The sequence below is a fragment of the Peromyscus eremicus genome, chromosome 11 (assembly GCF_949786415.1).
Source record: "Peromyscus eremicus chromosome 11, PerEre_H2_v1, whole genome shotgun sequence".
NCBI classification, from domain to species: Eukaryota; Metazoa; Chordata; class Mammalia; order Rodentia; family Cricetidae; genus Peromyscus; species Peromyscus eremicus.
Window position 1 is genome coordinate 55,584,069 of NC_081427.1, and position 14,618 is coordinate 55,598,686.

Here is a 14,618-nt window from a genome sequence, read left to right on the forward strand (position 1 = left end):
TCCTCCAATCTATATGGGCACATGTGTACACACATGCACACACACACACACACACATACATGAACGCATGCACGCACGCAAACAAATTTTAAAAAAGAGAGACAAGAGCCTATCACTCAACCTGTGTAAAAACTCACTTCAAAATCGATTAAATACCTTAATATAGGACCAAAACTTTGAAATTTCTAGAATAAAATGCTTCAAGATTCAGGTATAAGAAACAATTTTCTAGAAAGGACACCAATAGCACAAGAAATAATCTCAAAAACAGTCAAATGAGATTACATGAAAATAAAAAGCTTCTGCACACCAAAGGCAACAATGACCACAGTGAGGAGACTACCTACACACTGGGAAAAACATCTCTGCCACACATCAGATATAGGATTAATATCTAGAGTATATAAAGAACTTCAAAAATTAAACACCAAGAAAAATCATCTAATCAGAAAATGTGGTGATACACACCTTTAATTCCAGCACTCAAGAGGGAGAGGCAGGTGGATCTCTGTTATCAGATCTCAGACAACCTGGTCTAAACAGTGAGTTCCAAGATAGCCAGAGCAACATAGTGAGGCACTGTCTCAAAAAACCAAAACCAACCAAACAAACAAAATGTACTGAAGAACTGAATAAGAGAACTCTCAGTAGGACAAACATAAAGAGCCAATAAATATTTGAAAAAAAAAATGCTCAATATCCTTAGCTGTCATGGACATGCAAATTAAAAGTGCTGAGTTCCAGTTCACCCTAGTTGTAATGATTATCTTCAAGAAAGCAAATGCCGCCGGGCGGTGGTGGTGCACGCCTTTAATCCCAGCACTTGGGAGGCAGAGGCAGAGGCAGGCGGATCTTTGTGAGTTCAAGGCCAGCCTGGGCTACCAAGTGAGTTCCAGGAAAGGTGCAAAGCTACACAGAGAAACCCTGTCTCAAAAAAACCAAAAATAAATAAATAAATAAATAAATAAATAAATAAATAAATAAATAAGTAAATGTAGAATTGCCATATGACACAACTATAACACTCTTAAGCATATACCCAAAGGACTCTAAATCAACAAATCATAGAGATACTTACATATTCATACTTACAGCTGCATTATTAACAATAGCCAGGAAGTGAAAACAGCCATCAATAGATGAAGAAAACATGGTGCATAAACACAATGCAATGTCATGCATTCATAAATAAAAATGAAATCATGACATTTGCAGGAAAAATTAATAAAACTAGAAATTATAATAAAGGAGACACAGAAAGACAAACCCTGAGTCAGTGAGAAAGCTCAGCAGGAAGAAGGGCCTTTTCTCTTTAGGTAGAGATCCACGGCAGTTTGCCTGAGGAAAAGTCCTAAATACCTCCCTCAGGCTCCTGAAGACTGGCTGTGGGAATCATCTAACTCTATATAGTAAGTCTGCTCCTGGCCTTAGAAACCATACTTAGCCCAAGCTGGGCTGGAACCACTATACCCCATTTGAACATTAAAGATGAATTGCCTAAAGGCTTCCCTAAGACCTAGACAGCTGACCTGGCAAGTTGGGGGTAACAGGAAAAACAGCTTCCAAAACTCAGTAAATAAGAGAAACTACATTCTCACACCTACTACATTACCAATGACCTAACTCCCATTGCAAATACAAAAAGTATGAATAAACAAAAAATATGTCTCCTCCAAAAGTTATTCTTGCACAGTAATGTCCCCCAAGGAAAGTGACTCAAATGACATACAAGAAAATGATTTCAAAATAGCAATAATAAACAAGATCAAAGTACTCAATAAGGATATGATAAATGTTGAAAAGAAAACAAAAACAGATGAATGAAATAATAAAAGCAATTCAATATATGAAAATGGAATTTAAAAACCAAGTAAAACATCTGGAAAAAAAGCCAAAATACTTTAAAAGTTGAAATAAAAAATTAGGAAATTCAAACAAAAATTTCAGAGTAGAGATTCACTGATAAATTAGATCAAATAAAAGAGAGAACATCAGGTCTTCAAGACAAGTAAATGAACTGGATCAGATAGAACATTGAAGGCAGTGTAGAGGAACTGGATCAGAGAGAATGTTGAATTTACACACACACACACACACACACACACACACACACACACACACACACAAGAATGGAACTTGCAGGAAATCTGGAACACTATAAAAAGACCAAATCTACAAATAATAGCAAAGAAGAACAGAATAAGGGACCCAGATCAAATGCACAGAAAATATTTTTAACAAAGTCACATAAAACTTTCTTAATCTAAGGAAAGAAATGCCTATCAAAGTCCAAGAAGCATACAAAATACTAAATAGACAGAACCAGGAAGAAACTACCCAGATCATATCAAAACACTAAGTTGTAGAGGTTTATCCCTCACTCCCACATTTCCCCAAAGTACTCCTGAGCAGGAGCAACAGGAAATATTAGTTAGAAGGATACAGGGGGGAGAAACAGATAGAAAATATAGGATAGCCTTGAGAGGGCCTGGATCCTAATACATCAGGCCTTGACTGTCTCTGCCCCAGGGTACTTAAAGGAATGCAAAGGGGTGGAACCAAAGACCTCTCCCCAGCACAGTCAAGTGCAGACCATCTCAGATACCTGCACTCAGGCCCATGGTCCAATCATCCTCTCTATGCAGACATGCTGGGTAAAGCCACTAGGAAAAATGAGCTCCAACAGGTCCCCCCTTCTTAACACATAAAAAACAACTCCCCATTAAGAGCTCACAGCACTCTCCATAGCTGTCACACCTCCCTGTATGGGAGTAGAGGATGATAAAGATGGCATTTCTTTTTTGGTATGTGTCTAAGGTGACTACAGCAGTCTTAGCTACATCCAGCCCTTTCTAAACCAAAAAACTCTTGATGCAACTGTATCAAACTTAAATACTTCCTTAGCTTCATCATTAACATAAACAGGTTAACATAATTCTGTAGCTAGAGTTTTCCTGCCTGGCCCACGGTCAGGGCAAATCTCTCTCAGGCTGGAGAATTTCTCTCCAGCTCCCGCCACCAAGTCCCGCCAGTCCCAGAGCCCACTTATAAAATAAACACACAGACTCTTATATTATTTAAACTGCTTGGCCATTAGCTCAGGCCTGTCATTGTCTAGCTCTTACTCTTATATTTAGCCCATTTCTATTAATCTTTACTTTGCCACATGGCTTGTGGCTTACCAGTACTTTACATCTTCCTTGTCCTGATGGCGGCTGGCAGTGTCTCCCTCAGCCTTCCACTTCCCAGAATTCTTTTCCTTGTCCCGCCTATACTTCCTGCCTAGCCAATGGCCAATCAGTGATTTATTTACTGACCAATCAGCAACACACTTGACATACAGACCATCCCACAGCACTTCCCCTTTTCTTTTCTTAAAAAGGAAGGTTTTAACTTTAACATAGTAAAATTACATATAACAAAACAATTATCAAGCAAGAATTACAGATACAATATTAAAGAAGAGATCCTATCTATCTTATATTTGTGAGTTTAAGGTTTTATATCTAACTTATCTTTTATTATAACTAAGGAAAATTGTAAGTATCTAGTCTTTAACCACATCAAAGACCTCAGAAGGATATACTACTACCTGAGAAATGGAGAAGGATATAAGCAACTTTTAGGAGTCTTGTAGGGTAGACAGAGACAGCTGAGCCTGGACAGTCATCCAAAGTTTTCTTGTAAAGTTGGGGCATCTGTCTTCAGCCCACAGGCCTAGAGTCTCTTATTCACTTTTCTCTGTGTCCTGTAGAATGTCTGGCAGTTTTCTCTGCAAAGCAGGAACCTGAAGGACCATTTTGTCAAGCAAAGTTCAGTGGTCACCTTTCTATGGGTCCTGCACGTCCAGTTGATCAAGCAGTCCAGGCAAGAACAGTTTCTTGCCCAAATGGCTATTTTTGTCAAGGTGAAGATAAACTCCGTATGGAGTGTCTTCGATGCCCATCCTCCTCTCTGAAGTAAATCGGTGCTGTCAGGAGCAGACATGTCTCACTGTCCAGAAAGTCTAAATTTTTAAAACATTTTAAATGCCATATTCTGTAGGTCTTTGAAGTGTTTGAAGACTACCTATCTATCTGAAATATAACTATGTATACCTAGAAGACTTAACTAACATGGCTACAAATATGATTATCATAGATGACTAATTATTAATCTATTTTTTTATTATCCATTATAATTTTAAATGAGTTACATAAACATAATACCTCAAACAAGAATAGAAATATATATACAGTATAACAAAATTAAGTTTAAATTTGTATCAATAAACTAAAATCTATAGCAATGTAAAACATTTTAAACAAGTTGTTACTCTTTAAAAGTAGGTTCATTAATCTACCCTTTCATCCTATCATATCTAAACTATCCCCCTTTTTGTTTTAGAAAGAGATTGTATTTATAATCAACCTGATTTAAATAAAAATATTGGTTTTTCTCTGTCCCACACCAGAGGGCTCTTCTGATTTGGGACATAAGAATCTCTTAACCATTTTTTTTTTTTTGAGCAATATGTCTGGGTTTAGAGGGGGAGTGAGCCAATTCCATCTCTAAAGCCAGCTTGGTATATTTGGGAATTTGGGCGTAGCTTCTCTTACTACTTCCTGCTGGAGGGGGGCGCTGTATCTTCTGGAGACAGAAAGAAAATTTTAGGATCATGGAGTAGTCCGTGAGGCTGTATATCTGAGCCAGTTGACTTGAAACCATTCTGGATGTTGAATCATCTGGGCCATGGTGTCATTGGAGACCTTTCAGGGGGTCTTGGCTGGTCAAACCTGATGTATCTTAATCTGGAACAAATCCATAGTCTCTGGCTTTCTGTGGAAACAAAAGCAGAGACTCTTTTCCAAAGCAACATATCCTTATATCCAAATTTTGAAGTCAAGGTACCTTTAAAATTTACATTTTGGCATATCTCAACAGCTTTTACAATCAAATGTTTTTCTTCAGTTACAAATATCAAAGACAACATAATCCAGATTCTCTGTGTGATAGCCATTCTTTACATGGCTTATTATCTTTAATGTTTCTTTAAAGACTTTATTTTTAAAAACTATCTATTTGTTTATATAACTGTATATATTTCTTTTTTTTCTCTTTTAAGCCTACGTACATTTTATACACATTGTGAACTATTTCATCTGAATCAGTCTTATTGTGAACCTATTGACATAAATAAACTGCAGCCCTGTAAGACTGAAATGGTGCTGTGGCTGTTGGCTCCGCCCACTTCAGTTTTCCAACATGGTGGTGGTCCGCTTTCCGCCAGCTCTGGGAGCCATAACTCTCAGAAATAGTGGGTCTACATTTTTACCAAAGTAGCGTGTAGCCCAGAAACCTCTTTTTTTGTTTTGTACCTGCAAAGGCTAAATCCACCATGCAGCTTAATGTGCTACTTGCAGAGGCCTGATTCCTGCCATACTGCAGGTTGAGCACGCCAGGAACCCACCAGTAGCTGAAACCAGCAGCTGCCGCTCATTTGAGAGAGACAATTAGGAAGCTGTTTTTAGCTCCGTTTTAGAATCTTTTTTTCTAAGTTTTTAGGTGGAAACTCTTGCCACCACGTTGGACGCCATTTGTAGCTAGAGATTTCCTGCCTGGCCCACGGTCAGGGCAAATCTCTCTCAGGCTGGAGAATTTCTCTCCAGCTCCCGCCACCAAGTCCCGCCAGTCCCAGAGCCCACTTATAAAATAAACACACAGACTCTTATATTATTTAAACTGCTTGGCCATTAGCTCAGGCCTGTCATTGTCTAGCTCTTACTCTTATATTTAGCCCATTTCTATTAATCTTTACTTTGCCACATGGCTTGTGGCTTACCAGTACTTTACATCTTCCTTGTCCTGATGGCGGCTGGCAGTGTCTCCCTCAGCCTTCCACTTCCCAGAATTCTTTTCCTTGTCCCGCCTATACTTCCTGCCTAGCCAATGGCCAATCAGTGATTTATTTACTGACCAATCAGCAACACACTTGACATACAGACCATCCCACAGCTATACATAGTTACAATTCTCTCAATCTTAAAGCAAACTCTTAATAGAACCATTTGAATTTCTTGCTAACAAAACATAGGATAAACTTCTGATGTGTTCACATCAAACTTAAATACTTCCTTAACTTCACCAAACCATGGTGCATTAATATCAATAGGTTAACATAATAACTCTAACATGAACATTACTATACACCATTATAATTCCTACAAACATATATTCAAAGGCAATATTCTCAATATAAGCATTAATACTTTCTGACAAACCTACATACAAAAACAATTTCACCGGGCGGTTGTGGCGCACGCCTTTAATCCCAGAACTCGGGAGGCAGAGCCAGGTGGATCACTGTGAGTTCGAGGCCAGCCTGGGCTACCAAGTGAGTTCCAGGAAAGGCGCAAAGCTACACAGAGAAACCCTGTCTCGAAAAACCAAAAAAAAAAAAAAATTTCTTAATATAACTATACAAAACATAACATTAATTCACTCAAGTAACATTAAAATGTTTTTTTTAATTAAACAGACTGAAGAACATTAACACTCCCCTTTTTCTTTATAATTTTTTAGAAAATCCAAGCTTCTCTATTTAAACAGTTCCATTTTCAAGTAGTTCCATTTTTACATAAACAGTCCCATAAAAGTTTCATTTTTAACATAAAACAATTCATGAATCACCACAGTTAATAAACCATATATGCATACACAAAACTGCATCTTGAGCCTAAGTAGAAAAAAATAAATTTCTCCATTTAAACAGTTCCATTTTTAACAAAAATAATTCCATAAAACAGTTCCTACATCATCACCATAAGTAAATGCAAAATTGTCCCACTTAATGAAATCATTACTGTCTATTTCATTTCTTAAGTCCCAAAATTCAAATAATAAATTCTGGTACCAGCCTTCTAAATATGAAGAAACTCATAAGCAAAACCTTTATGTAGTTTTATCTTATTTTTTAAGTTCAAAAAGTTCAAATAAATTCTGGTACTAGACTTCCACATCCAAATATGAAGAAACGTTTTAAAACCAAAACTTTTTGCAGTTAACAATTTAAGTTCAAACAAGCATCTCTGCAACTTTTGTTCTCTGGCCAGAGACATTTTTAGTTATAGTAGCATTTTATAAGAGTCTTTCCTACAGGCTGAAAGCTATTAAATGTTACATAAGAGTTGGTTGGTGCAAAGTGCTCTCAAGAGAGACTTTCTTTTAGGTATCAAATAGAAACTGCAATGTTTTTGCTGGTAGCTCAGGTTTTTCTGTGCTATACTGATGTTCGTGGATGCCTGCCTGTGGCTGTTGTGCTGGGTCTGGCGTCTGCTTCTGAAACCACTCAGACTGCCAGCTTGCAGTCTGCTAGGGACACTACCTTCTGTGTCCCAGGTTCCTTCCCCATATACATTAAGCATAGACTCACATTCAACATATACTTATATATACTTCTTACAAGCTTATATTCTTAAGGAAATTCTATAGGACTACCTTAGAACATATATTTCTTATGTTCATACAAGTTTATATTCGTAAAGAAATTCTATAGGACTACCTCAGCAAATATATTACTACATGTCTGAAAGAAATTCTATAGATCCATTTTACAAACTTATATTAAGCAAACACTCTGGGCTACCCTTAGCAAATATCTAACTTAGCAAACACCTAAAAGATTTCTTAACAACAAGACAGAGAGTAATTTTCTTCAGACTTCATTTCAAACCCAAAAAGTGAATGAGAAGAAAAGAGAATGAGAAGAAAAACCTTTTAAGGGGAATAATGTATTTTTAAGTGACTTAGCTCTGTTAAGACTGTAATCCTTGGGGTAAAGATATTTTTTCCCAGTTGTCTTTCTCACCAGGCTCTCTATCAGCTGTTCCAGGTCCAGCAGAGAGTTACTCTGTGGTAAATGGCTTCTTAGCTAGGGACTGTCCCTTTATCCAAATTCATAACAGCTTCCCTGTGCCATAATTCAGACAAACATTTCTGTTATAGCAGAACTTTTGGTTTGCTCTACTGAAAAGCTTTGATTCAGGATGAGGGTGAAATTTCCATATTGAACTGCCATAAAGCTCTTAGCAAAAATTTCTTGCACAGCTATTAGACAATATAAGATATTTCCCCAAAGGAGCCTGTATATCAGATCCTCTGCTGGTCAAAGGCAGAGCAGCTCCTAGCTCCAATTCTCTTTAGCTTTTTATTGGAGCTGATATTCCTCTGTTCCACACTCATTAGTTCTCAGAAGGTAAGATTAAGCTTTCTAACATTGCTTTGAAAAGAAATTTCACTTTCAGTTGAAAAAAGTTTTTCCGGGCAGTGTCACCATCTTTAGCAGAAAAACTACCTTTCCCAGAATGCATTTCTCTACATCAGCCTGCTGTTACAAGTAACCTTTCAGATTCCATTTCCCATAGTTCTTTTCATGTCTGGGAGTCAACTTCCAGCTCCCTTTTACCATGCTTGCTTTTGTATTGAAAAATCAAAAGCAAACAAGTTTTCTTTGCTATGGGAGGTTTCTTGAGTCAAAAGATTTCTGCTCTCCCTGAACTGGTTTTTGTAGGTGTTTTTCTTTCATCAGATACTGGCCCCGGATCAGAATCACACCTGCCACATTAGTGCTCATGGAGGTAGACATTCCTGATACCAACATTTCCTTGGGCTGTTCATCTGCCCCAGCCAGTCAGCAAAAAGCAACAAAAGCACTTAAAACAGAACTTTCCCACAGCTCCTTCAGAGAGACTTTCCCTGATAGATATCTAATCCTGCTTGTTGTTAAGGGAGGTTTTTGTAACCCCAAGCTTGAATTAGGACAGGTGTTATTTCCCTAATCAGGCCTTTCACCTGACCCTCTGTCCAAGCAGGTTGTGTCTACTCACATATACTCAGACCATGGCTTATTGCCAGAGGGAAAATACGCTTCAGGGCTTCACTCCCTCTACTCACTGGGAGTCAGTGGGGGAAACTGAAAGTGCTTGATACAAAGCTTTTCTCAGAGAAATTTCTTTTGGCAGCCATGAATACTGTGTAGTCTCACCTACCAACCTGGGGCTTGTAGTCAAGTGGGCGACTGTGCTGCTCCCAATGGTTCTGGCTTTGCTTATACGCTAGCAGTTTTCCCTTGGGTCCTGCACCTTCCTGATTCAGCTCTATGCTCAAGGAAGCTGTTGACGACTGTAGGAACACTAGCATCCCCGGAATGCACTTCAACTCAGAGGTGCCAGCTAATCACTTCTCAGTTGTTGGTTAGAAGTGAGAATACAATGCTAGCAGAGAGAGTTTGCACTACTTCAGGGGATCTTTGTGTTAGGGTGATTGTGAGCAACCTTTTCATTCTGATAGACACTCACCCAGATGTAGCTAGAGTTTTCCTGCCTGGCCCACAGTCAGGACAAATCTCCCTCACCTGCCAGTCCCACAGCCGCTCAGACCCGACCAAGTAAACACAGAGACTTATATTGGTTACAAACTGTATGGCCGTGGCAGGCTTCTTGCTAACTGTTCTTACAGCTTAAATTAAATCCATTTCTACAAATCTATACCTTGCCACGTGGCTCATGGCTTACCGGCATCTTCACATGCTGTTTGTCATCATGGCGGCTGGCAGTGTCTGACTTAGCCTTTCACTTCCCAGCTTTATTCTCCTCCTTGTCCCGCCTATACTTCCTGCCTGGCCACTGGCCAATCGGTGATTTATTTATTGACCAATCAGCAACACACTTGACATACAGACCATCCCACAGCATTTCCCCCTTTTTTTTCCCAAAAAGGAAGGTTTTAACCTTAACAAAGTAAAATTACATTTAATTTGGGCATAGCTTCTCTAACTACTTCCTGCTGGAGGGGGGAGCTGTATCTTATGGGGACACAAAGAAAATTTTAGGATTATGGAATAGTCCATGAGGCTGTATTGTCTGAGCCAGATGTCTTCAAACCATTCTGGATGTTGGATCATCTGGGCCTTGGTGTCATCGAAGACCTTTCAGGGGGTCTTGGCTAGTCAAACCTGATGTATCTTAATCTGGAACAAATCCATAGCCTTTGGCTTTCTGTGGGAACAAAAGCAGAGTCTCCTTTCCAAAGCAACACATCCTTACATCCAAATTTTGAAGTCAAGGTATCTTTAAAATATACATATTGGTTTAACTCAACATCTTTTACAATCAAATGTTTTTCTGCAGTTAAAAATCCCAAAGACAACACAATCCAGATTCTCTGTGTAATATTCATCTTGACGTGGCTTATTTTTTATATTAATTTTACTGTCTCTTTAAAGACTTTATTTTTTAAAACTATGTATTTGTTTATATAACTGTATATATCACCTTTTTTGTCTCTTTCAAGCCTACGTACATTTTACACACATTGTAAACTAATACATCTGAATCTGTCTTATTGTGACTCCATTGCTTTAAACTGCAGCAGCTGTGTCTGCTGGCTCCGCCCACCTCAGCTTCCCAACATGGCGGCTGTAAGTTTACCGCTAGCTCTGGGAGCTATCATGGGTCTATGCTTTTATCCAAGCAGCGTGTAGCCCAGAAACCTCTTTTTTTGTTTTATACTAGCAAAGGCTAAATCCACCATGCAACTTAATGTGCCACTTGCAGAGAGGCCTCATTCCCGCCATACAGGTCGAGCGTGCATGCTAAGAACCCGCCAGTAGCTCAAACCAGCAGCTGCTGCTCATTTGAGAGAGACAATTAGGAAGCTGTTTTTAGCTCCGTTTTAGAATCTTCTTTCTCAGATTTTAGGTGGAAACTCTTGCCAACACGTTGGGCGCCATTTGTAGATGTAACCAACCTTCTTATTAAATAAGAAACACAGAACCAATGCAAAGAAGAAAGCCAAGAGGTCAGAGCTAAGAGCTAAAACCTTATCCTTCCTCCTGCGGTGGTCCTACCTCTCCAAACCAGAGCTACTTTCTGTGTTAAAGTCCTTATATAGACTTTCTGTTCTGCCTTCTCATTGGTTGTAAACCCAACCACATGACCACCTCGTCACGGCCTGTCTGTATAGACCTCCAGGTTTTCTATGGTTGGTATTGAGATTAAAGGCATGTATATCCAATACTGGCTGTATCCCTGAACACACAGAGACTTACCTAGCTCTGCCTACCAAGTGCTGGGATTACAAGCGTATGCCACCGCTGCCCTGCTTTCCTATGGCTTGCTAATAGCTCTGACCCCTGGGCAACTTTATTTATTAATATACAAATAACATTTTAATACAAATAAAATATCACCACCCCCAGAAACAGCTCCTGATGCCTCAGCTGCAGCCATAGCTGAGAGGCTCAGCTTTTCCTGCTCTGCCCGAGCCTGCAGTTCCCTGCCCCACTGGGCTCTCTGTGGCTCTTAGCCCGCACTCTCCCATGTGTTTCTTCAGGGGATTCTCACTGCTGGTTTTTACTGGCTTGACAGAGCTTAGAAGAGCGGTTTTGCCTGTTCCAAGAGGTTTGTTTTTTTCCTTAGAGCAAATCACAGATGATTTCCCTATAGAGGTCCAGGTGAATCTAATTTTGCCCTTACTGAAAGAGAAACTGAGAAAGTTCTGAAAAGCTTTTTAGTTTTTTAGAGAGAGATTAAGCTTTTTCTACGAAAGATTTTAGTTTGAGAGAACTTCTGTTCTCTAAGTTTTTGACTTCATGGTCAAGAGGAAACTAATTCTGTTGGTATGATGTTGTAAAAGTGCTCTCAGGCACTGCTGGTGGAGCAGAGAACTTTTGTTTCCATCCACACCCACTGCAGGGGAAATCTCTTTCCTCTGCTACTTGTACTTAGGATTTTAGCTGTCCCCAGGCCAAAAGCTTCCACAGGAATCTTTTTTCTGCCCAATAAGTTCAAAGAGGAGCTTTTATCTGCCCGTTAAGCTAAAAGAGGATAGTTTTTTTTCCCAGTTTGCATTCAAAGCCCCAAAGTTAGAAAATTACAGACTTAGTTTCTCTGTCTTATCCTGTTTCCTTTATTCTATTTTACTAATTTTTTCTACACTACCTTACTCTTCTAAGTTTTTTATTTATCCTATATTACTGCACTCTACCTTCTTTATTTTTCATAGAAAGAAATTAAGAGAGAGAGAGAAGAGAAAAATCTTGATAGAGAAGATTCTACACTGCAGCCTAATACTCAGACATCCTTCCAGTCCATTTTTTCTTTTTCTCTTGAAGATAAAACCCCCTGCCCTATTTAACTTTTTCCACTACAAAACCGGACCATACCTCTTCAACTGGCAGTACCTTACTTCTACTTTCACCAAGCACTCCGGATAAATCTAAATATATATATATAAAATTTTCCTCAGGCCCTGTTCAGCGGCGCCATCTTTGGGGGTTTATTCCTTACCCACACATTTCCCCAGAGTACTCTTGAGTAGGAGCAGCAAGAAATATTAGTTAGAAGGATAGAGGGGAGAGAAACAGATAAACAATACAGGATAGCCTTGAGAGGGCCTAGATCTTAATCCATCAGGCCTTGACTGTCTCTGCCCTAGAGTATTTAAAGAAATGCCAAGGCGTGGAGCAAAAGACATCCTCCCAGCACAGACAAATGCAGACCATCTCAGACACCTGCACTCAGGCCTGTGGTCCAATCATCCTCTCTATGAAGACATGCTGGGTAAAGCCACTAGGAAAAATGTGCTCCAACACTAAGTGAAAGAACAGAGAAAAGATATTGAAAACACCAAGAGAGAAAGATCAAGTCACACAGAGAGGCAGGCCCATCAGAATCAACTGCTGATTTCTCAATGGAAACTGAAAGCCTGAAGGGATTGGGCCAATGTTCTATAAGTTATTAAAGAGCACAGATATCACCACTATACCCAGAAAAATGATTGGTCATGATCGAAGGAAAAGGAAAACTTGCAAGATTTTAAAACAGATTTTTAAAAACTATGACCAGCACAGGATACAGAAAGGAAGGCTTAGATCTGAAGATCTTAAAGCATGCTTAAGAAGACACAAGAAACAAACAATTCCAGGACACTGAACCAAAGTGGTTTAACAAGGGTAACAAACATCAAAAATTAACATACGTGGTTCAGTAACTCGTAATATCAATGGTCTCAAACTCCAAAATACACAAAGACTAACAGAATAGATCAGAAAACAGGATCTGTATTTTTGATGCTTCCAAGAAAGGCACACCTCACAACCAATAGCAGACACCACCTTAAAGTAAAAAGGTGAAAAACATATATCTGACAAAATAGACTTCAAATAAAAACTAGTTAGAAAAGATGGGAGAGGCACTGTATACTCATTAAAAGAAAAACCACAGGATATTATAATCCTAAACATATATGTACCAAACATAGTAGCACCCAATTTCATAAAAGAAACTCTGTTAGACTTAAGATCACAGATTGATTCCAACACAGTGATAGTGAGTGATTTCAATACTCTGACTTTCACCAATGACAGGTCATCTGAAGAAAAAAATAAATAGAACTCTGTAGTTAAATGACATCATAAATCAAACAGACCTAATGGATATTTACAGGACATTCTGCCTAAACACCAAAGGACATACATTCTCAGCAGCCCATGGAACTTTCTCTAAAACAGACCACATACTGGGACACAAAACAAGTCTCAATATGAGGATTTCACAGCCTAACTTGATGATACATGAGGTAATCCTTCCAAATACATGTACATACATAAGCAGTTACTCACACACACACACGTCTACACACACACACACACACACACACACACACACACACCCCTTATTGATGAGAGATAAATAGGAACTATAATGACATACATGTATGAAAAGGCTATAAAGGAATTCTTACTCTGTGTTCTAAGTTTTAAAAATACAAAATAAGCCATGAAAAATTTTTTAAATGTTATTTTGTACTTTTACAAATAGGTTTTAGAGATAAGCTAGAGATTAGAAGATGTTGAGAAGAGCTGTCCAGGAGCCACCTCAATACTTCTGGACCCTTTCCAGGAGCTCTACATAGCCTCTGGAAGCTACAGTTCCCATTGCTATCCCTATCATAGGATCTGTTATAAATGCATGTAAGAAATTGTGTAAAGAAGAGTAACATAAAATAAAAAGTTAATGGAATGATAATATTTGGGACACCGACAATGTCTAAAGTTTTTTTCTCACCTTTCCACATTCCATTTACACCAGGATGAAGAAAGAACTCAGATTTCGAAGGTGTGTATCGATTCATGAGCAAACTTTTAAATGCAAAAAAGAAAACACAAATTAATTAGATATTTCCAAAACAGAGTAACACTTAAATTATCATTTTGTAAATTAAATTGCTGAAAATCTTTTATACTACTATAAATACTTATATTTCAAAGTAGTATTTCAGAAACATTTACTCTAATATAGAAATTTATCCAAGAAGAAAAATGTTCACTTAGTCATATTCATTTTACAAATATTTTGTCATTATGTTTGATTTAGGGGAACAAGAGACAGATATTAATAGCACTTGATTGTCTTTAGTTAGGATTGTCTTACAAGAGACAGGTATTAATAGCACTTGATTGTCTTTAGTTAGGATTGTCTTAGTTATTGCTGTAATAAAACACCATAGCCAAATGCAAGTTTGGTAAGAAAGGACTGATTTCAGGTTATACTTCCATATCACAGTCCATCATAAAATGA

The 14,618-nt window shown here is 38.4% G+C and overlaps 1 protein-coding gene across 1 annotated transcript in view; it reads right to left on the reverse strand.

Annotated features, from left to right (window-relative positions):
• Positions 1-14,618, reverse strand: part of Ankrd31 (ankyrin repeat domain 31) — a 163,375-nt gene that overhangs the window by 144,174 nt on the left and 4,583 nt on the right. Inside the window, exon 2 of the mRNA XM_059276344.1 lies at positions 14,106-14,179. Coding sequence (XP_059132327.1) covers positions 14,106-14,179 — 74 coding nt within the window. The remainder of the gene's footprint in view (positions 1-14,105; positions 14,180-14,618) is intronic.